The 24131-nt window shown below is 43.0% G+C and overlaps 1 protein-coding gene across 1 annotated transcript in view; it reads right to left on the reverse strand.

Moving 5' to 3' along the window:
- LOC126417056 (dipeptidase 1-like) overlaps positions 1-24131 on the reverse strand; it is a 644900-nt gene that overhangs the window by 383882 nt on the left and 236887 nt on the right. Inside the window, exon 5 of the mRNA XM_050084949.1 lies at positions 444-609. Coding sequence (XP_049940906.1) covers positions 444-609 — 166 coding nt within the window. The remainder of the gene's footprint in view (positions 1-443; positions 610-24131) is intronic.

Below are 24131 nucleotides of genomic sequence, written 5' to 3' on the forward strand. Positions count from 1 at the left end.
AGGAAATATTTTCTTGAAAAATTATCAATCACTATTTGAACGTATTGTGGGTTGAATTTACAAGAACGGTAACACAGTGAAGCAGTGAACCCTATGAAAATTTTCATAGATTTAGCTTTAGCTTTGAGAATGCTTTCATTAGGAAATAATTTAGAAAATCATTTCACAGTGTATTTCAACACATTAGAGATAGAATTTCGAATAATTCCTTCTTGAACGACGCCTACAGCATAAGAAGAACATCCTATCCAAATTTCAAGTTTCTGTCTTTAGAGATCTAGACTAGGCGATGGTGACTCCGTAAGTCAGTTAGCCGGAACATTTCCTTTTACGTACATTGAGGTTAAATTTGTATGGCTCCCCCACTTGCTCTTGGTCATTTGTTTTTAGGCAGTGTGTTTTGTTTGGTTACCCGAAGCTCGAGACAGATGAGGATGACTCACCCGTCGACGAGCGGGTGGTCGAGCAGCATGCGCCGCACTGCGGCGAGATGGTCGGTGTGCGAGGTGTGACGCAGGCGCGCCGTCAGCGGGATGATCACGCCCAGCCCCGTCAACGCCAGCAGCAGCACCAGCAGGCACGCCACGCACCACGTCCGCTGGCTGGCGCCTGCAACACCGTCACAACACCTGCTCAAAGGAGGGAACTGCCAGGCAGTCGGAAGTAGGTCAGCTCTTGCAAGTCAGTGCCTGATGACTGTATAACCGCCACTCACTGCTGCAAGCTGTGACTTCAGAATTACCCCATTCTTCCGTTCAGAGTACGTCGGTATGACCACAATTCATCAACCAGTGTCGTTTGCAAAATCCACGATGCGACCTCAGAGTTATGATACTTCCGACCATCAACACATGGGGTCCAGGCAATATACAGGGTGTTACAACAAGGTACGGCCAAACTATTAGGAAACATTCCTCACACACAAATAAATAAAAGATGTTATGTGGGCATGTGTCCGGAAACGATTAATTTCCATGTTAGAGCTCATTTTAGTTTCGTCCACCTACGCTCAATGGAGCACGTTATTATGATTTCATACTGCTGCCAGAACATGTGCCTTTAAAGTACGACACAACATGTGGTTCATGCACGAGGGAGCTCCTGCACATTTCAGTCGAAGTGTTCGTACGCTTCTCAACAATAGACTTGGTGACGGATGGATTGGTAGAGGCGGACCAATTCCATGGCCTCCACGCTCTCCTGACCTCAACCCTCTTTACTTTCATTTATTGGGGCATTTGAAAGCTCTTGTCTACGCAACCCCGGTACCAAATGTAGGGACTCTTCGTGCTCGTATTGTGGACGGCTGTGATACAATACGCCTTTCTCCAGGGCTGCATCAGCGCATCACGGATTCCATGCGACGGAGGGTGGATGCATGTATCCTCGCTAACGGAGGACATTTTGAACATTTCCTGTAACAAAGTGTTTGAAGTCACGCCGGTACGTTCTGTTGCTGTGTGTTTCCATTCCATGATTAATGTGATTTGTAGAGAAGTAATAAAATGAACTCTAACATGGAAAGTAAGCGTTTCCGGACACATGTCCATATAACATATTTTCTTTCTTTGTGTGTGAGGAATGTTTCCGGAATGTTTGGACGTACCTTTTTGTAACACCCTGTCAATAGCTCCCATACAATCAATAAAGAACATGGAGTAGGCGACAGTTGTCAGTGGGCAGCTGCCATGGGATCCAGAGAGGCATAGTCGCTCAGACAGGTACAACTGATACCCAACAGTCTATTGCTGGATTGACAGGTCCCGTGTTTTATCGTCATACTTGCGTAATTCATTTAGTTTGAGTTCGATCGATGTTATTTGATGAATCCTGACATTTATAGCAATAAACCTTCTGTACATGCAGAATTTAGTTCGTCAATATATTTCATACGTCTCTCTTTACACTTGTGGCAATTGCATGCAGATCTCTCCGTAACTTTGTTCAGTAGTGAATTCTAGACTGGGTCACCTTGGCAAGATCTTTTGTGAACAGTGAAGCAAAGTACCATATATTACTCAAAGGTAAAGGGCCAGGCAGCAGATACTCCCCTGTGACCAAGCAGCTAATCCAATTGTCCTGCTGTATTGTTTGGGCTCTTGTGTACTTCCTGCTGTTAAGATCATTGTGGTCTTTGGAGGATATTCTGTGCTATGTGCAGTCTGGTAGCCTTCCTAGGCCCACATACACAGGCAGACGAGTTCACTGAGCCGTCCGCCGACTGAGTCTGTCCCGACCAGTTACCCTGTGTGCAGATGATGGGTCTATGGTCAGATCGGTGGTCGAAGTCCGTCTTTTCGACCGACGGACCTCTACCTGCTTCCCCGCACGCTACCTGCCAGCTCACAAACCATCGGTGGAGGGGCCCTACCCGTCTCCACCAGTCCACACGTAGTCGCACAGTCTGGCAAGAGTGTCAGTGGACAGGCCGATGGAGCACTTACGTTGTAAATGGGCGCCTTTAAAGGCTCCCATACAGCGGTCGACCAGTCGGCCGACACTGGCTGCCGAGAGGGTCTGCCCAGACTTGTTTATCTTTGTGTGGACGACTTTTTGACGACTTTACAGATGTTGGAGCGAAGGTAGAGGTTAGTTTGTTGGCAGACTCTTACCTGGTTGCCTTGACCACTATGTGTCGCAACACACTCCATCAGTGCAGATAGGTAGGGTCGACCATACAGTCACAGTGTGTCCACACACAGTCAGACAGTTCGGCAATTCGCTCTGAAGAAAGAGAAAGAGAAGGAGGCTGCTGGGGGGGGGGGGGGGGGGGTTCGGCAACCACTCTGGCTCTGAGTGGGTGGCTTAAGGGGAGTATCGATGCCCTATCCTGATAGCCTTAAATTTAACATATTTATACTCCGTTTCCTCAGGAACTATCCAAGGTAATACAACAAAACTTTGCCACGATATACAGTCATATCCTATACATTTACTTATCTTCTATCCAGTATCTACCTTTGTTAGGAATCAAGATAAGAATTTTTTAATGAAGGTCTTAAAAATTTATCTATTTCTTTATAATACTATTATAATCAAACTATGAGACCTATCTGTACTGTTGGAGATCCAGGCAGACACAATACTGCTATCAATAAGAAGTAAAAATTTCACACCCTTCGCTTAAGTATTTTCTTAGGTAATAGGAAACGTTTAAAATGTCGTTTTCCAGAAATCTAACCAGAAAGTTGAAGTAAAAGTGGACCTCACTATAGAATGAAGGGACAACTTAAGATTCTCCAACTTTCTGACCATAATCTTCTTGAGAATCAACCAATGCAGTCACAGTTCTGTCCAAAGGAAGCTTGCTCCGTCTGTTGTACTTTCGACCATAATTTCAGGCTTCTACGAGTAGATTCGATGTTTATCAAGTTCTTGCAGGGCTGCTTCTGTATTATGGCTAGACTTAATTCTAAATTGCTTCAGATCCCTTATTCTGCCTACATTTTCCATGACTGAAGGTAATTACTGAATCTCTGGCCCCTGTCTTCAGTGTCTTAAAGCCCACAAAAACATTTTTGGTCACCCTGGTCCATTTTCATTTCGAGTTTTTCCTGTGAGGCATTTCTTCAGAAGATATGTTTCTTCTAGATTTCTATATAGTGCCTTTGTTACTGTTCCTACAGCTTCACAGATGGTTTTTCTACGACTATGTTAGGTTTCTGCTGTCGCAGATTTGCGGTATTTAACCAGTGTATTAAATACAAGTTATCTAGTGACTCCTTGTCACTCGCTGACTTGTAGAAAAAACGTTGCCGATACCCCTTTTTTCATTCCTTTGAGATTGATTGTATTATATCTAGTGGTTTGGTAGCAGTATCCACTTAGGTGGTTTTTGTGTCTTTCAAATGTCCTCTAATGGTCTTCCATCTTCAGGCTTTTTGCTAGAAAATTTCTGCCTGATTTTACACAGTCAGGTACCCATCCATTTCTCCACATGGTAGCCACATACTAATTTTTACGGTTTTAGATCATCATACGTCCTTTTGTCGCTTATTGATTTTAATGAAATGAAATCACCGTCATCAATGAATGTAGAACAACGAATCCCACCTTCTTCTTGAAAGCGCTGAAAAATCTTCACAGCTGAGGGATCCCTACTTCCAGTGAATTGCTGATATGTTTTCCGACAGTTGTGTTCAAAAAATTGTTTCTTTTTATTATTGGTAACGACTTTTGTGAATCCATGGCAATTTTTTGGCAATACTCCAACATCATGCACCTTCCCGGTAGCAATATTTATTGCAGCTGCCAAGAAATTGTAGACTGACGCCTCCTTTTGCGCCATCATCCGTCAAATGCTATGCAGTTGTTATTGCTACTATAATTTTCTTTCCGCTGTTATAGATTTCATTCATTATTCTGCCATCACTTTTACTGTTTCCCTAAAGCATCTGGGTTATCATGAAACATTAGTAGTGAGACATAACAGATTCACAACAACACACCAAGTTTTTCAGTCCTGGGGGCATTTGAGATGTATCTCTGCCCATAAAAATATCTTATTGTTTCTACATTTTTCAGATGTCCAAAATCGGTTCTAACTCTCACAACTCGAACAAGAGAATTCCAAACTCTTCTTTTGAAGACATTTTTAGAATCTCTCCACACACTAGTCACAGTATGCAGTTTGATTAAGCGTCAGGGACAGAAGAGTTTCTTGGACCACGATCCTATATCCCAAAAGGTTTACAAGCAGCTACGATTAAACATTGTTTTAGTACACTTAAACCTAATATTAAACTTATATTACTGGCGTTGATTTCACTGTTCACTTTATTATCGTTCTCAAGTTTCTTCTTGTAAGCACTTTGTGTTGAGGAACTTTGTTTCGGTGTTTTTTGTCCTAACGTCATTCTCTGGATATAAGCTTCCAACGGGTCATGTTCAGTAGGCTCTATTCCCGTATTTTATGCTTCGTAAAAATTCGCATTGGTGGAATCATATTCAAGAGAGAAACACAACTCAATGAACAACAACTACAAATATACACAACGAAAAGTATAATGCGCATTAAAAAACTTTGAAAATGTGATGCATTATACCACAAGCAGAAGTGATATCACTGCAACCAATATAGCCAACCTACTCAGCAGGACGTTAACTACCAATCAACTATGCCTTCTAGAGCAAAGAGTTCCCAAAATATCTGTCGTAACTAAACAGTGCTCTAGGAGTCTGTAGAAATTACTTCCGCAGTAAATTATTTCAAAGTAAATTGAAAATACTAAAAGTCATCAAAAGTCAACGAAACATACATCAAATTAATGCGGGAACTAAGAGTAAAGGTTTTCTATAAGAAAATAACTCGACATTTCATACCCACACCACCTTTTGTACTCCCCTTAATTCATCACATAACAGACGGCAGAACTCTTCAGTCTTGGCCTGCTCGTGGAGCTTTGCAGCCGAGCGAAACTGTTTGACAAAAGAAGTTTGGTTTCAAGTTGAGAAAGACGTCCCAGAACTGAATGGTGTGAGGCGACAGGCCTCTTGCGGTTCCATGAGAAACGGAGTGGTTCTGCTCTGCAGAAGGGACAGGCCAGCCACTTGTTCCCGATTTTGGAACGACATTCCCTGCTGATTAACAGTAAAAGTTTAGCAGAGGGTAAGAGCCAAGAGCTGGTTTCCAGAAAATCCAAAACTGGGAGCCAGCTGACGGCTGGGGAGGCAACTCTACAGCAAACAGGGGCCGTCAGACCAACTTATTAAGAACTGAGTGCTTCCACAGGTTAACATCGCAAACTCCGAAACTGTTGATTTATTTACGACTGTGTCAGTGGGCAACATATTGTAAAATCGTACCACTGGCGCACAGAAAGTCGGGCAGATGCATCAGTGAGACTTACTCTGGAGAGCAAGTAGAACTGACTTCTCCATAGTGAGGGATGAAGTACAGACTTCTTCCGAGGGAGGGTGTCCCTAGCAGCCGACAACAGCAGTCCTCTAGCTGCAGCACGTATTAGCAGATCAAGGCTTCTGTGGTGTCACCGCCAGACACCACACTTGCTAGGTGGTAGCCTTTAAATCGGCCGCGGTCCGGTAGTATACGTCGGACCCGCGTGTCGCCACTATCAGTGATTGCAGACCGAGCGCCGCCACACGGCAGGTCTAGAGAGACTTCCTAGCACTCGCCCCAGTTGTACAGCCGACTTTGCTAGCGATGGTTCACTAACAAATTACGCTCTCAATTGCCGAGACGATAGTTAGCATAGCCTTCAGCTACGTCATTTGCTACGACCTAGCAAGGCGCCATTATCATTTGCTATTTATCTTGTGATGCATGTACCGTCAAGAGCGATGTTCACCAATTATGGATTAAAGTTAAGTCTTCCAGAAGCTACGTACTATTTTTGCTACTATAAAGACATTGTCCTGTTCCAGACCTCACGCCATCCTGCGTGAGCTTAAGCGCGTGCCCTTCAGCCTCCCGTCCTAGTGGATTGGCTGTCTTGCCAGTCCACAAAAGCTTCTACTCATGTAGTTGCAAAGTTTGGTGAAATTATGTGAACATTGGCAAAGGGATGAAGGGAGTCAAAATTTATGATAGAAGCAAGTAGCTGTTTCGAATCGTATTACTTCATGTAAAGTTTTAGGGAACTTTCGTTTCGTTCTTTGATGTAGCATGGTTGTTTTCGTTAATCATTCTTTCGGCGTAATCTCGCAGTTACTGAACAGGCACAGCGAGTTCATATTGTCACAGTTGACCTCGCATATCCCCTTACATTCCTGTCTGTGCCAAGACACTAGTATCAGTCTTGTTAAACCATCATTCAGCCCGTGAACTTACCATTTCTGATCGTCAATCAGATCTTACGATTAAATTAACGTTAATATTGTGCAACTGCAAATTCTAATTAAATTAGATTAATTTGGAGTCCCGTTTCATTATAAAATAGATGATATCCTTGATATTCATTACAAACATCACTAGATGGCCAATCCATGACTCACGATTTATTAGGGCCAATGGTTTCAGATTACACTTGCTGTTGCTGGGATTCACAGTCATAAAAATATTTTTGAAGGACATCATCTTCACGCCAGTGACCCTTATAAGTTTTTATTACAATAAAAACTTATAACAGTCACTGTAAAGATGACGTCCTTAAAAAGAAAGTCTCTGATTAATTTTATCTGTTCCATCTAGTTCAGTTAAATTACATGAATTCTAAATATATTAATTAATGGGAATATTTTCGCATTTGCTATGTTAGGCATAGATATACCACCTATTCAGCAGGTCCAGAAGTCATGCACGGATTGCCGAACTCGTTAAGGTGACCGCTCGTGATTAGCGAGAAATCCGGGTTCGAGCCCCAGTCAGGCTAAAATTTTCCTGTCACAAATAGGTAAACTACACATACCTAACAGAGATTAAGGCGAAATGACCGCATTCAACGACTCTATTTCGAAATAATTTAACGTCTGTTCATCCAGCTATCAAAGTAAATATTACATGCCAAGTTAAGGACAAGACGATAATATCACAGGTCTCAATTCCTTATACTCTCGTTCTCATTGGTACGGGAAAACAGAGTAAAACTACTCGCACTAAGTGATGACTGTAGCAGACTATGGTATATGGATATAGGCAGTGTGACACGGAAATTTGGGTCGGCCTAGGAGACGTGCGATTAGTTGTAAATCCAGGTACAAGTCCTGGTCCTCACACATTTCATATATCACTAGTAGGTAGTGAGTCCATATCCAACAAAGTCGATGCCAGATATCCGCTTTCAGTAACATTACTTCGAATTAATTCCATACGGCTGTCAATTGTTATTAATGTATACTGATCCATACAGGCAAGTAAATTAGTTAGCCTATGAAAGCTTAATGCAAAAAATAATCACAACCGACCACTGGTATAAGCATCAGTGGAAGTCAGCATCATTTGATGGGACCATTTGGTGTATGGTCCAGAGTCTGACACCAATGGCCCTGAAAGTAGAACTGGGACTCTACTAGCCAAGAGCCGCTTCTGACAGTCAGCAGTTAGACGTCGAACAGGCACTCCCTGGATGACACAGCCTCCGTAGCAGGCTGCTACTGGGTGGGCCAGCAACTTTACTCATACGTCGTTGGGCCGTGAGGCACCACTGAATATCCAAGCATTGACACAACATCTGACACTTCATTTTTAATTTCAATTTATTGCTATGAGTTTTTGACCTGCAATCTGGAAACTCTAAACAGGTCATACATATTCAGTCAACATGGTGACACGTAGTGATTTGCATATACACACACCAAAAAAAGTTTTGCATCACCCCAGTTCCCAGAACTCCTGAATATAGACCTTGACTATGGATATTGTATCACAGACATTTTCCTGTTGACTGTTCAGAATTGCAACCAAACCAGCCCCAAGATGTAAACAACCACGAAGGAGCAGCACCTGTTTGATGGAGGGCGTCTGTAGACCCATCATTTCCAGTCACTCTGCCAGGAAGGAGGTACATGGCTCATGTTGTCTGTGCTCAACTACCCCTACGCGGTCAATACTGCGGTTCGATCGCGTCCGCATTGTTAATTTTTTCCAGAAGGGCTCTCAGCAAGGTAAATGTCCAGGCGTCTTGGAGTGAACCAAAGCGATGTTGTTCAGATATGGAGGAGATACAGAGAGACAGGAAATGTCGATGACATGCCTTGCTCAGGCCGCCACTGCAGTGGATGACTGCTACCTACAGACCATGGCTTGAAGGAACCCTGACAGCAACGGCACGATAGTGAATAATGCTTTTGGTGCAGCCACAGGACGTCGTGTTACGACTCATACTGCGCGCAATAGGCTGCATGATGCGCAACTTCACTCCCGACGTCCATGGCGAGGTCCATCTTTGCAACCACGACACCATGTAGCGCGGTAAAGATGGGCCCAACAACATGCCGAATTGATCGCTCGGTATTGTCATGACGTTCTCTTCACCGATGAGTGTCGCATATGCCTTCAACCAAACAATCGTCAGAGTCGTGTATAGAAGCAACCAGGTCAGGCTGAACGCCTTACACACACTGTCCAGCGAGTGCAGCAAGGTGGAGGTTCCCTCATGTTTTGGGATGGCGTTATGTGAGGCCGACGTACGCCGCTGGTGGTAATGGAATGCGCCGTAACGGCTGTACGATAGTGAATTCTATCCTCCGACCGATCGTGCAGCCATAGCGGCAGCATATTGACGAGGCATTTGCATTCATGGACGACGATTCGCGCCCCCATCGTTCACATATTGTGAATGACTTCCTTCAGAATAACGACAACGCTCGACTAGAGTGGCCACCATGTTCTGCAGACATGACCCTATCGAACATTCCTGCGTCAGATTGGAAAGGGCTGTATACGTACGACGTTACTCACCAACCACTCTGAGGGATCTACGCCGAATCACCGTTAAGGACTGGGAGAATCTAGACCAACAGTACCTTTATGGATAGTATGCCATGACGAATACAGGCATACATCAATGCAATAGTACGTGCTACAGGGCATTAGAGGTACGGGTGAGTACAGCAATCTGGACCACCACCTCTGAGGTACAAAAAATGGCTCTGAGCACTATGGGACTTAACATCTGTGGTCATCAGTCCCCTAGAACTTAGAACTACTTAAACCTAACTAACCTAAGGACATCACACACACCCATACCCGAGGCAGGATTCGAACCTGCGACCGTAGCGGTCACGCGGTTCCAGACTGAAGCGCCTAGAACCGCTCGGCCACAGCGGCCGCCCCACCTTTGAGGATCTCGCTGTATGGTTGCACAAGATGTAATGTGTGGTTTTCATGAGCAATAAAATGGGCGGAAATTATGTTTATGTTGATCTCTATTCCAGTTTTCTGTACGGGTTCCGGAACTCTCGGAACCGAGGTGATGCAAACGTTTTTTATATGTGTAGTAATAAATTACGTTAACAGCAAGCATTAGTACTTTTAATGTAGGAATAAAAGAGAAATTTGCAAACAAGAAGCAATATGAAAACGTAAAATAAGAGGAATTGATTCAAGTTCCAAGTGACTAACTTTCAGCCTGTATTACTATATACGTTACTGGCAGGCTCGAAATAATTCGATGTTTGCCGACTACCTGTAACTATACACACTTCTAACGCTATTGTGCTACTCTATTCTACATTTCCCACACTTGTGTGTGCTTGCCTCGGCAATCCTCGAGTCTACGCGTGCCTCTTTTTTAAATATATCTTATACGTACATATGGAAATGAAGTCCCATGCTTCTTGTCAGAGCGTAGGAGAACGATGTGGGAGACCCTCACCGCCGTACTAGGCCAGGTATTAATGGAGGTGGTTCGCCGTTGCATTCCTCCGACCGTAATGGGAATGAATGATGATGGTGAAGACCACACAACAACACCCAGTCATCTCGGGACAGGTGAAAATCCCTGACCCTGCCGTAATTTTGATATTCACAGCGTCCATTTATCTTTGGACTGAAAGTTTAGCAGCTGCGATTTAGATATTCGACGTGAAGTCATATTGACTTTAGTCCGCCAGTTTCGGTCATTGTCTATAGTTTGCAGATCACAGTCCACGCATGTGCAGTCTCTCTCCACATTCACTGACTGGTGTGTTACTGCATCGCAGTCGATACAAACGTTTGTTATATGGACCGTGACCTGTTAGTAGATGCACCGTATCTCGAGTAGGGGCAATGTCGCAGAGTTTGAGTCTGTTGCTCATACTTGGGAATGTATTGTAAGCTCGCACTGCAGTGCTTCTCGTGCTCTAGTCTGACTGCCATTTATCTAACTTTCAGAATCGTAAACATCTTTTAACAGTAATATCTCTTGTAACCTCATCCACATTGGCGTTTTTTCCATGCCCCAAGCGATATATGGAATAGTTTACCACGGTATCCACTGGACATATCCCGAGTAGAGCTCGCACTGCAGTGCTTCTCGTGCACTAGTCTGACTGCCATTTATCTAACTTTCAGAATCGTAAACATCTTTTAACAGTAATATCTCTTGTAACCTCATCCACATTGGCGTTTTTTCCATGCCCCAAGCGATATATGGAATAGTTTACCACGGTATCCACTGGACATATCCCGAGTAGAGCTCGCACTGCAGTGCTTCTCGTGCACTAGTCTGACTGCCATTTATCTAACTTTCAGAATCGTAAACATCTTTTAACAGTAATATCTCTTGTAACCTCATCCACATTGGCGTTTTTTCCATGCCCCAAGCGATATATGGAATAGTTTACCACGGTATCCACTGGACATATCCCGAGTAGAGCTCGCACTGCAGTGCTTCTCGTGCACTAGTCTGACTGCCATTTATCTAACTTTCAGAATCGTAAACATCTTTTAACAGTAATATCTCTTGTAACCTCATCCACATTGGCGTTTTTTCCATGCCCCAAGCGATATATGGAATAGTTTACCACGGTATCCACTGGACATATCCCGAGTAGAGCTCGCACTGCAGTGCTTCTCGTGCACTAGTCTGACTGCCATTTATCTAACTTTCAGAATCGTAAACATCTTTTAACAGTAATATCTCTTGTAACCTCATCCACATTGGCGTTTTTTCCATGCCCCAAGCGATATATGGAATAGTTTACCACGGTATCCACTGGACATATCCCGAGTAGAGCTCGCACTGCAGTGCTTCTCGTGCACTAGTCTGACTGCCATTTATCTAACTTTCAGAATAGTAAACATCTTTTAACAGTAATATCTCTTGTAACCTCATCCACATTGGCGTTTTTTCCATGCCCCAAGCGATATATGGAATAGTTTACCACGGTATCCACTGGACATATCCCGAGTAGAGCTCGCACTGCAGTGCTTCTCGTGCACTAGTCTGACTGCCATTTATCTAACTTTCAGAATCGTAAACATCTTTTAACAGTAATATCTCTTGTAACCTCATCCACATTGGCGTTTTTTCCATGCCCCAAGCGATATATGGAATAGTTTACCACGGTATCCACTGGACATATCCCGAGTAGAGCTCGCACTGCAGTGCTTCTCGTGCTCTAGTCTGACTGCCATTTATCTAACTTTCAGAATCGTAAACATCTTTTAACAGTAATATCTCTTGTAACCTCATCCACATTGGCGTTTTTTCCATGCCCCAAGCGATATATGGAATAGTTTACCACGGTATCCACTGGACATATCCCGAGTAGAGCTCGCACTGCAGTGCTTCTCGTGCACTAGTCTGACTGCCATTTATCTAACTTTCAGAATCGTAAACATCTTTTAACAGTAATATCTCTTGTAACCTCATCCACATTGGCGTTTTTTCCATGCCCCAAGCGATATATGGAATAGTTTACCACGGTATCCACTGGACATATCCCGAGTAGAGCTCGCACTGCAGTGCTTCTCGTGCACTAGTCTGACTGCCATTTATCTAACTTTCAGAATCGTTAACATCTTTTAACAGTAATATCTCTTGTAACCTCATCCACATTGGCGTTTTTTCCATGCCCCAAGCGATATATGGAATAGTTTACCACGGTATCCACTGGACATATCCCGAGTAGAGCTCGCACTGCAGTGCTTCTCGTGCTCTAGTCTGACTGCCATTTATCTAACTTTCAGAATCGTAAACATCTTTTAACAGTAATATCTCTTGTAACCTCATCCACATTGGCGTTTTTTCCATGCCCCAAGCGATATATGGAATAGTTTACCACGGTATCCACTGGACATATCCCGAGTAGAGCTCGCACTGCAGTGCTTCTCGTGCACTAGTCTGACTGCCATTTATCTAACTTTCAGAATCGTAAACATCTTTTAACAGTAATATCTCTTGTAACCTCATCCACATTGGCGTTTTTTCCATGCCCCAAGCGATATATGGAATAGTTTACCACGGTATCCACTGGACATATCCCGAGTAGAGCTCGCACTGCAGTGCTTCTCGTGCACTAGTCTGACTGCCATTTATCTAACTTTCAGAATCGTAAACATCTTTTAACAGTAATATCTCTTGTAACCTCATCCACATTGGCGTTTTTTCCATGCCCCAAGCGATATATGGAATAGTTTACCACGGTATCCACTGGACATATCCCGAGTAGAGCTCGCACTGCAGTGCTTCTCGTGCTCTAGTCTGACTGCCATTTATCTAACTTTCAGAATCGTAAACATCTTTTAACAGTAATATCTCTTGTAACCTCATCCACATTGGCGTTTTTTCCATGCCCCAAGCGATGTATGGAATAGTTTACCACGGTATCCACTGGACATATCCCGAGTAGAGCTATCACTGCAGTGCTTCTCGTGCACTAGTCTGACTGCCATTTATCTAACTTTCAGAATCGTAAACATCTTTTAACAGTAATATCTCTTGTAACCTCATCCACATTGGCGTTTTTTCCATGCCCCAAGCGATATATGGAATAGTTTACCACGGTATCCACTGGACATATCCCGAGTAGAGCTCGCACTGCAGTGCTTCTCGTGCACTAGTCTGACTGCCATTTATCTAACTTTCAGAATCGTAAACATCTTTTAACAGTAATATCTCTTGTAACCTCATCCACATTGGCGTTTTTTCCATGCCCCAAGCGATATATGGAATAGTTTACCACGGTATCCACTGGACATATCCCGAGTAGAGCTCGCACTGCAGTGCTTCTCGTGCACTAGTCTGACTGCCATTTATCTAACTTTCAGAATCGTAAACATCTTTTAACAGTAATATCTCTTGTAACCTCATCCACATTGGCGTTTTTTCCATGCCCCAAGCGATATATGGAATAGTTTACCACGGTATCCACTGGACATATCCCGAGTAGAGCTCGCCCTGCAGTGCTTCTCGTGCACTAGTCTGACTGCCATTTATCTAACTTTCAGAATCGTAAACATCTTTTAACAGTAATATCTCTTGTAACCTCATCCACATTGGCGTTTTTTCCATGCCCCAAGCGATATATGGAATAGTTTACCACGGTATCCAATGGACATATCCCGAGTAGAGCTCGCACTGCAGTGCTTCTCGTGCACTAGTCTGACTGCCATTTATCTAACTTTCAGAATCGTAAACATCTTTTAACAGTAATATCTCTTGTAACCTCATCCACATTGGCGTTTTTTCCATGCCCCAAGCGATATATGGAATAGTTTACCACGGTATCCACTGGACATATCCCGAGTAGAGCTCGCACTGCAGTGCTTCTCGTGCACTAGTCTGACTGCCATTTATCTAACTTTCAGAATCGTAAACATCTTTTAACAGTAATATCTCTTGTAACCTCATCCACATTGGCGTTTTTTCCATGCCCCAAGCGATATATGGAATAGTTTACCACGGTATCCACTGGACATATCCCGAGTAGAGCTCGCACTGCAGTGCTTCTCGTGCACTAGTCTGACTGCCATTTATCTAACTTTCAGAATCGTAAACATCTTTTAACAGTAATATCTCTTGTAACCTCATCCACATTGGCGTTTTTTCCATGCCCCAAGCGATATATGGAATAGTTTACCACGGTATCCACTGGACATATCCCGAGTAGAGCTCGCACTGCAGTGCTTCTCGTGCACTAGTCTGACTGCCATTTATCTAACTTTCAGAATCGTAAACATCTTTTAACAGTAATATCTCTTGTAACCTCATCCACATTGGCGTTTTTTCCATGCCCCAAGCGATATATGGAATAGTTTTCCACGGTATCCACTGGACATATCCCGAGTAGAGCTCGCACTGCAGTGCTACTCGTGCACTAGTCTGACTGCCATTTATCTAACTTTCAGAATCGTAAACATCTTTTAACAGTAATATCTCTTGTAACCTCATCCACATTGGCATTTTTTCCATGCCCCAAGCGATATATGGAATAGTTTACCACGGTATCCACTGGACATATCCCGAGTAGAGCCCGCACTGCAGTGCTTCTCGTGCTCTAGTCTGACTGCCATTTATCTAACTTTCAGAATCGTAAACATCTTTTAACAGTAATATCTCTTGTAACCTCATCCACATTGGCGTTTTTTCCATGCCCCAAGCGATATATGGAATAGTTTACCACGGTATCCACTGGACATATCCCGAGTAGAGCTCGCACTGCAGTGCTTCTCGTGCACTAGTCTGACTGCCATTTATCTAACTTTCAGAATCGTAAACATCTTTTAACAGTAATATCTCTTGTAACCTCATCCACATTGGCGTTTTTTCCATGCCCCAAGCGATATATGGAATAGTTTACCACGGTATCCACTGGACATATCCCGAGTAGAGCTCCCACTGCAGTGCTTCTCGTGCACTAGTCTGACTGCCATTTATCTAACTTTCAGAATCGTAAACATCTTTTAACAGTAATATCTCTTGTAACCTCATCCACATTGGCGTTTTTTCCATGCCCCAAGCGATATATGGAATAGTTTACCACGGTATCCACTGGACATATCCCGAGTAGAGCTCGCCCTGCAGTGCTTCTCGTGCACTAGTCTGACTGCCATTTATCTAACTTTCAGAATCGTAAACATCTTTTAACAGTAATATCTCTTGTAACCTCATCCACATTGGCGTTTTTTCCATGCCCCAAGCGATATATGGAATAGTTTACCACGGTATCCACTGGACATATCCCGAGTAGAGCTCGCACTGCAGTGCTTCTCGTGCACTAGTCTGACTGCCATTTATCTAACTTTCAGAATCGTAAACATCTTTTAACAGTAATATCTCTTGTAACCTCATCCACATTGGCGTTTTTTCCATGCCCCAAGCGATATATGGAATAGTTTACCACGGTATCCACTGGACATATCCCGAGTAGAGCTCGCACTGCAGTGCTTCTCGTGCACTAGTCTGACTGCCATTTATCTAACTTTCAGAATCGTAAACATCTTTTAACAGTAATATCTCTTGTAACCTCATCCACATTGGCGTTTTTTCCATGCCCCAAGCGATATATGGAATAGTTTACCACGGTATCCACTGGACATATCCCGAGTAGAGCTCGCACTGCAGTGCTTCTCGTGCACTAGTCTGACTGCCATTTATCTAACTTTCAGAATCGTAAACATCTTTTAACAGTAATATCTCTTGTAACCTCATCCACATTGGCGTTTTTTCCATGCCCCAAGCGATATATGGAATAGTTTACCACGGTATCCACTGGACATATCCCGAGTAGAGCTCGCACTGCAGTGCTTCTCGTGCACTAGTCTGACTGCCATTTATCTAACTTTCAGAATCGTAAACATCTTTTAACAGTAATATCTCTTGTAACCTCATCCACATTGGCGTTTTTTCCATGCCCCAAGCGATATATGGAATAGTTTACCACGGTATCCACTGGACATATCCCGAGTAGAGCTCGCACTGCAGTGCTACTCGTGCACTAGTCTGACTGCCATTTATCTAACTTTCAGAATCGTAAACATCTTTTAACAGTAATATCTCTTGTAACCTCATCCACATTGGCATTTTTTCCATGCCCCAAGCGATATATGGAATAGTTTACCACGGTATCCACTGGACATATCCCGAGTAGAGCCCGCACTGCAGTGCTTCTCGTGCTCTAGTCTGACTGCCATTTATCTAACTTTCAGAATCGTAAACATCTTTTAACAGTAATATCTCTTGTAACCTCATCCACATTGGCGTTTTTTCCATGCCCCAAGCGATATATGGAATAGTTTACCACGGTATCCACTGGACATATCCCGAGTAGAGCTCGCACTGCAGTGCTTCTCGTGCACTAGTCTGACTGCCATTTATCTAACTTTCAGAATCGTAAACATCTTTTAACAGTAATATCTCTTGTAACCTCATCCACATTGGCGTTTTTTCCATGCCCCAAGCGATATATGGAATAGTTTACCACGGTATCCACTGGACATATCCCGAGTAGAGCTCGCACTGCAGTGCTTCTCGTGCACTAGTCTGACTGCCATTTATCTAACTTTCAGAATCGTAAACATCTTTTAACAGTAATATCTCTTGTAACCTCATCCACATTGGCGTTTTTTCCATGCCCCAAGCGATATATGGAATAGTTTACCACGGTATCCACTGGACATATCCCGAGTAGAGCTCGCACTGCAGTGCTTCTCGTGCACTAGTCTGACTGCCATTTATCTAACTTTCAGAATCGTAAACATCTTTTAACAGTAATATCTCTTGTAACCTCATCCACGTTGGCGTTTTTTCCATGCCCCAAGCGATATATGGAATAGTTTACCACGGTATCCACTGGACATATCCCGAGTAGAGCTCGCACTGCAGTGCTTCTCGTGCTCTAGTCTGACTGCCATTTATCTAACTTTCAGAATCGTAAACATCTTTTAACAGTAATATCTCTTGTAACCTCATCCACATTGGCGTTTTTTCCATGCCCCAAGCGATATATGGAATAGTTTACCACGGTATCCACTGGACATATCCCGAGTAGAGCTCGCACTGCAGTGCTTCTCGTGCACTAGTCTGACTGCCATTTATCTAACTTTCAGAATCGTAAACATCTTTTAACAGTAATATCTCTTGTAACCTCATCCACATTGGCGTTTTTTCCATGCCCCAAGCGATATATGGAATAGTTTACCACGGTATCCACTGGACATATCCCGAGTAGAGCTCGCACTGCAGTGCTTCTCGTGCACTAGTCTGACTGCCATTTATCTAACTTTCAGAATCGTAAACATCTTTTAACAGTAATATCTCTTGTAACCTCATCCACATTGGCGTTTTTTCCATGCCCCAAGCGATATATGGAATAGTTTACCACGGTATCCACTGGACATATCCCGAGTAGAGCTCGCACTGCAGTGCTTCTCGTGCACTAGTCTGACTGCCATTTATCTAACTTTCAGAATCGTAAACATCTTTTAACAGTAATATCTCTTGTAACCTCATCCACATGGGCGTTTTTTCCATGCCCCAAGTGATATATGGAATAGTTTACCATGGTATCCACCGGACATATCCCGAGAATCTACTGCAATCACTCGACGAGTGTAGTGCGAAAGGCACTGGAGAGCCTCGTAAGTACGCTCCCCTGAATTAGTCGCAGTATTCTTTTGTAGCTGCCTAGTCGAAGGCGATGGTCCCAGACGCTGGCAGCGAAGCCCTACTGACGGATTCATCCCCTGCAAGATCGCTCCATTCCCGAGCCGTGACTCTCTGTTTACAGCTCTTTGTAAGCATACCGCCGCCAACGATGGCAGATGCTCGTCCTGAACCTTCGCTGTATCATGACAACGGCAATAAAGGTATATGGTTGCAACGTCATCTTCGGTGAATATCCTCCTGCTCCACACTAGAGAAGGAGTCAACAAGCTTTCTCCAGCTCTCTCACCCTTCAACGTGGTGGACTCTCTAGTGCTGCCGATTTCATTACAGCTGATCAACTACAAGCAAAGATGTCGGTCCTCGCTAAAGGAATCTAATTGTATCAAATTTACCCATCATTTGAGGCAGAACTTTCGGAGAATGTTTTAACTTTTCTTCTTTATGACTTTGCGTGTAATGTAGAGCATATGTGCACGAAATTAATTCCTGTAAAATATGATACTTACGCCCTGTATTGTGCAGTCGAGTTAACCGTGGTGTGTTGCCTAATATTACAGTGGACAGTTTTCAACACTTCAAAGTTAATCAGAAAATAAAACTAATAAAATTACACATCTAATGAACTACAAAATTTCCTCTGAATAAATTACCCAAATTACTTTAACAAAAGTCCACTGCTGATTTACGTAGCTAATTCGCGAAACAAAACTCAGAGTAGGTAAAATGTTTCACACATGAATGTATCACACTCTTCACTGAAATGTACTCTGTATAACTATAAAGTAACTTCCATACAGATTGTAAGCTATCTGAACGAATCACTGATTAATTGTGTGTTGACATTGTTCTGTACGTATAGTGTAACTGTATGACTATGGCCGTCAACTATCCTTGCACTTACCAGAAAAGTAATCTCGAAGCATCGCCGCAGGAAAGCTAAATTAAAATGGTCAACTAAAAATGACATTAAAAAGCCTGCATACCACCACGGTCAGTGCGGTCACTAGCACCATAGTATTTCTGGCATGGGAATATTTTTCGGTGGTTATGTACTACAAATGGTTTTTCTGCAACAATCTTATGCCAGATAATTACTTTATAACTTGACTTTCAAGATTCCGAACAAGACTGATTTTATACAGAAATGACTGATTTTAGAAACAGTTCTAACAGTTTGATTATTCAAAAAATAATTTACCTACAGAAAAAATGAACCTACCCATAATGACCTCTATTGTTTGACGAAATATATGTGTGGGGGAGGAGAACTAACTTTCGTAGCTGGGAGCAATCCATGAGTTATGTTTCGACCAAATTTCGGTACGACAATTAATGTTACAACAGAGTGCTAATTACTTGCAAGTATAAAAAAAAAAGGTTGTGATGGCTCCGAGCATTATGGGACTTAACATCGGAGGTCATCAGTCCCCTAGACTTAGAAATACTTAAAACTAACTAACCTATGGGCATCACGCACAGTCATGCCCAAGGCAGTAGCACGATTCCAGACTGAAGCGCCTGGAACCAATCGGTCACAGCGGCCGGAACTTGTAAGTTTCCAAAGCTCCAAATTTACCTTAAATCAGTTCTTCGCAAAACTTTTCAAAATCCATAAATACACTCATCATTGCTTATTCAAGCATTTCCAGAAAATTAGTGTGGAATATTCAGCAGCTCAATTCCAGATAAAGATTTCTTGGTCATTCAGTTCCACGTCTGCTTCTCAACGTACCTCGACTAAACTAATACTCTCTCTGTGAGCGCCCTCAGTGAAAGACGGTGTAGCAAAACAACCAAAGACGGTGAATGAATATGGCATGCATATTGATATACGAAAGCAGGAAGTTAACAATTCCGTAATGACCAAGGCGACATGCACACCTCACAATCTACATCCTGACAGCAGCGTTGTATGGAAGTGAATTATAGGACGTGGAAAAACCATGAAATACTGTTTCCACGTGTGTCAAATATTGTTTAAATTGATAAAATTCTTCAGGGTATATGGCTGCTTGGTCAGTGTGCATTAAGCAGTGTCAGACTTCGTGAACATCATACAGGAACGCATGACACCCAACGTCGGCGAGTTTGTGCGTCTTACTCTAACGACCATCTATATCAGATAGAAAAGGGAATTTCCGTATGAGCTCTCATTTGCCTTATTTTATCGTGGTGATAGTTTCTCCCTATGTAGGTCGATGTCAACAAAATATTTTCGCATTCGTTGGAGTAAGTTGGTGATTGGAATTTCGTGAGAGAACTCCGTCGCAACGAGAAACGCCTTTCTTTTAATGATGTCCAGCCGAAATCCTGTATCATTTCAGTGACACTCTCTCCCATATTTAGCGATAATACAAAACGTGCTGCCCTTCTTTGAACTTTTTCGATGTACTCCGTCAGTCCTATCTGGTAAGGATCCCACACCGCGCAGCAGTATTCTAAAAGAGGACGGGCAAGCGTAGTGTAGGCAGTCTCCTTAGTAAATCTGTTATATTTTCTAACTGTCGTGCCAATAAAACGCAGTCTTAGGTTAGCCTTCCTCACAATATTTTCTATGTGTTCCTTCAAATTTAAGTTGTTCGTAACTGTAATTCCAAGGTATTTAGTTGAATTTACTTCCTTTAGATTTGACTGATTTATCATGTAGCGGAAGTTTAACGATTTCCTTTTTGCACTCATGTGGATGACCTCACACTTTTCGTTATTTAGGGTCAACTGGCAATTTTCGCAAAATACAGGTATCCTATCTAAATCGTTTTGCAATTTGTTTTGATCTTCTGATGACTTTACTAGTCGCTAAACGACAGCGTCATCTGCAAACAGCCTAAGACGACCGTTAAGATTGTCTCCCAAATCGCTTATGAAGGTAAGTAACAGGAAAGGGCCTATAACACAACCTTGGAGAACGCCATAAATCCCTTTTGTTTTGCTCGATCACTTTCCGTCAGTTACTACGAACTGTGTGACCTCTCTGACAGGAAGTCACAAATCAAGTCACATAACTGAGACAGTATTCCATAAGCACGCAATTTCACTACAAGTCGCTTGTTGGGTACAGTGTCAAAAGCCTTCCGGAAATCCAGAAATAAGGAATCGATCTGAAATCCCTTGCCAATAGCACTTAATACTTCATGCGAATAAAGAGATAGTTGTGTTTCACAAGAACGACGTTTTCTAAATCCATGTTGACTGTGTATCAATAGACCGTTTTCGCCCGCCGGCGTGACCGAGCGGTTCTAGGCGCTTCAGTCTGGAACCGCGCGACCGCTACGGTCGCAGGTTTGAATCCTGCCTCGGGCATGCATGTGTGTGATGTCCTTAGTTCGTTAGGTTTAAGTAGTTCTAAGTCTAGGGGACTGATGACCTCAGATGTTAAGTCCCATAGTACTCAGAGCCAATAGACCGTTTTCCTCGAGATAATTCATAATGTTCGAACACAGTACATGTTCCAGGATCCTGCTGCATATCTACGTTCATTATATGGGCCTGTAATTAAGTGGATTACTCCTACTACCTTTCTTAAATATCGGTGTGACCTGTGCAACTTTCCAGTCTTTGGGTACGGATCTTTCGTCGAGCGAACGGTTGTATATTGTTGTTAAGTATTGACCTAATGCATCAGCATACTCTGAAAGGAACCTAACTGGTATACAGTGTGGACCAGTAGATTTGCTTTTATTAAGTGATATAAGTTGCTTCACTACTCCGAGGATGTTTACTTCTACGTTACTCATGTTGGCAGCTGTTCTCGATTCGAATTCTGGAATTATTAATCCGTCATCTTTTGTGAAGGCATTTCGGAAGGCTGTGTTTAGTAACTCTGCTTTGGCTGCACTGCCTTCGATAGAATCTCCATTGCTATCGCGCAGAGAGGCATTGATTGTTTCGTTGTGTACACTTTTTTCAGCTGGCCACGTGGAAAAGTAGAGTTACAGAACTTCCACCAACACCTCAATCAACAGCACAACAAAATCCAGTTCGCGACAGAGACAGAAAAGAATGAGGCAGTACCATTCCTCGACGAGGAAGTTTACTGGAAGCCTGATGGTAAACTTGGCCACAGAGTATACAGAAAGTCTTCCATCACCTTACACAGAAGAAATCCAGCCTACACACTTTAACCAAAAGGGCTCCAGGATTAGGGATGAAGAACGTCTGACAGTTGAATTACAAAACGTCAAGTCAGTTTCCGAGGTCAGTGGTTATGGGATGAAGATGATCGGCAAAATTACGGCGACAAAGGATGGGAGGCAAGCAAACACAAAATATCGCCCTACTACCATGTGTTCAAGAGATTACTGCAAGTGTGAACGAAATTCTCCGCCGAGCAGGTATCAAGCCGATATTTCGAAGTAGCAAGAGAATAAAAGACGTTCTTTTCTCAACAAAATGATGATGATGGAGTTTTCGAAATGGGTTGCGAGTTTGGACTAGTGCATGTAGACGAGATAGGACGACCGTTCAGTACAAGGTTATTCGAAAATGAAAAATATATTAGACTAAGATAACACACCAAGTCAGCAGTGGTAGAACGCCAGGAAGAGTGTGGCAAATAGATCGAATTTCGAGAAGCCCGCGTACTGGCAAAACAGCCTCCTACTTTCACCAGGAAGAATGGAGGGGCAACAGAAACAGCCAAGTGACCCGCCAACATGACGGCTACCGACGTCCGGCGACCTGGCCGCCAGCAGTAACGGCACCACGGAGCGGCAGCGCACACCAAGCAACACACACGGCGCGCGGGGAACCACAGCGGCCGCGGGTACACACGGTACCGGCACGCCTTAGCCGGCATTAGGCAGCAAGTAAACAGCGTTACGTCACAACGTCTGCCGGTTTCCCAGTCGCCTATTTCTACCACTGGCAAACAATTAAGCGAACACCAACCAAGAACGTCAGTTTTCACCAATGAAAAGAAATAATGCAAACACAAAATAAAGGCCGTGTCACACTCCACTCTTCATTTCCAATGCCTAATCAAATTGCGACAACAGCGCCTCCAGCGAGTATAGAAGAACCAAAACTTCTCACATTCAACAGTAAGCAAAAACACCATGACGAAATTTGATTTTATCCATACTGAATGAGAGGTCGTGGTTGTGAATGTCAATGTTAAAAAATATATCGGCTCAACCACTTGTTTATAATGTAAAACACTAAGCTTGACGCGTTTCGGAAGTCAAGCTTCCATCGTCAGAATAATAAATAGTAAAAGAACCTGTTAGAACTCGCTAAAATGGAACATGCACCATGCACAATAAAATTGATAATAAAATTAAAACATCGTGGCTACTTCCCTTGTTGCAGCCGTGTCTGCCAAGGTGCATCTCTACATAGTCGTCAAAATATAAAAACTCTAAAATGGTGTCGCCTATGGTGTTCAACATCTAACCACATAGCTCTCTCCTCTATCGTCGTAAACTGCCCGTGTGTCTTCGTTGATACTACACACCACGTAGCCAAACACGACACTGAAACGCGAGTGAGTTCACGCACAAGTAAACAAGGAAGTCACAGAGATGTCTATACAAACAGATAATGTACACATGTTCCAAGGACCCATGAAACGATGGTATCCTGCCAATTGCTAAAAATGTAGGTACTAAAAGAAACCAGTGAAATGTTTGAAAACGTTATTGGTATCTCCAGTTAGCTGATCATTCAGTGTGTTCTGATTATCCACGCTACGTATCGTAATTTCCAGCTGTTCTAGTAGATTAAGCTTTTTGCCTTTGTCCTGTCTATGCAAAATAACGAAATCCTGATCTATTCCCAACATGGGGTGTTCCGTTTCCCAAATATGCGTGGCTACAGCTGACGTTTCGAAATTATTAAGCCGGAAAGCATCGCTATGTTCTTTATAACGTACTTTAAAGGACCTACCAGTTTGGCCTACATAAATTGCCTTGCACGTGTTACAGTGAATTTTATAGACCCCGAAACGCGTCAATCTTAGTGTTTTATACTATAAACAAGTGGTTGAGCCGATATATTTTTTAACATTGAACCTGAGGAAGGCCATTTTTAACAGTGGCGGAAACGTGGGAAAATTTTAAACATTGATTATGATGTCGCATACCCAGAAGAATTTTATTGACTGTGACAGTGACCACGGAAGCCTATGCTTACATTTTCTAG

The sequence above is a fragment of the Schistocerca serialis genome, chromosome 8 (genome assembly GCF_023864345.2).
Source record: "Schistocerca serialis cubense isolate TAMUIC-IGC-003099 chromosome 8, iqSchSeri2.2, whole genome shotgun sequence".
NCBI classification, from domain to species: domain Eukaryota; kingdom Metazoa; phylum Arthropoda; class Insecta; order Orthoptera; family Acrididae; genus Schistocerca; species Schistocerca serialis.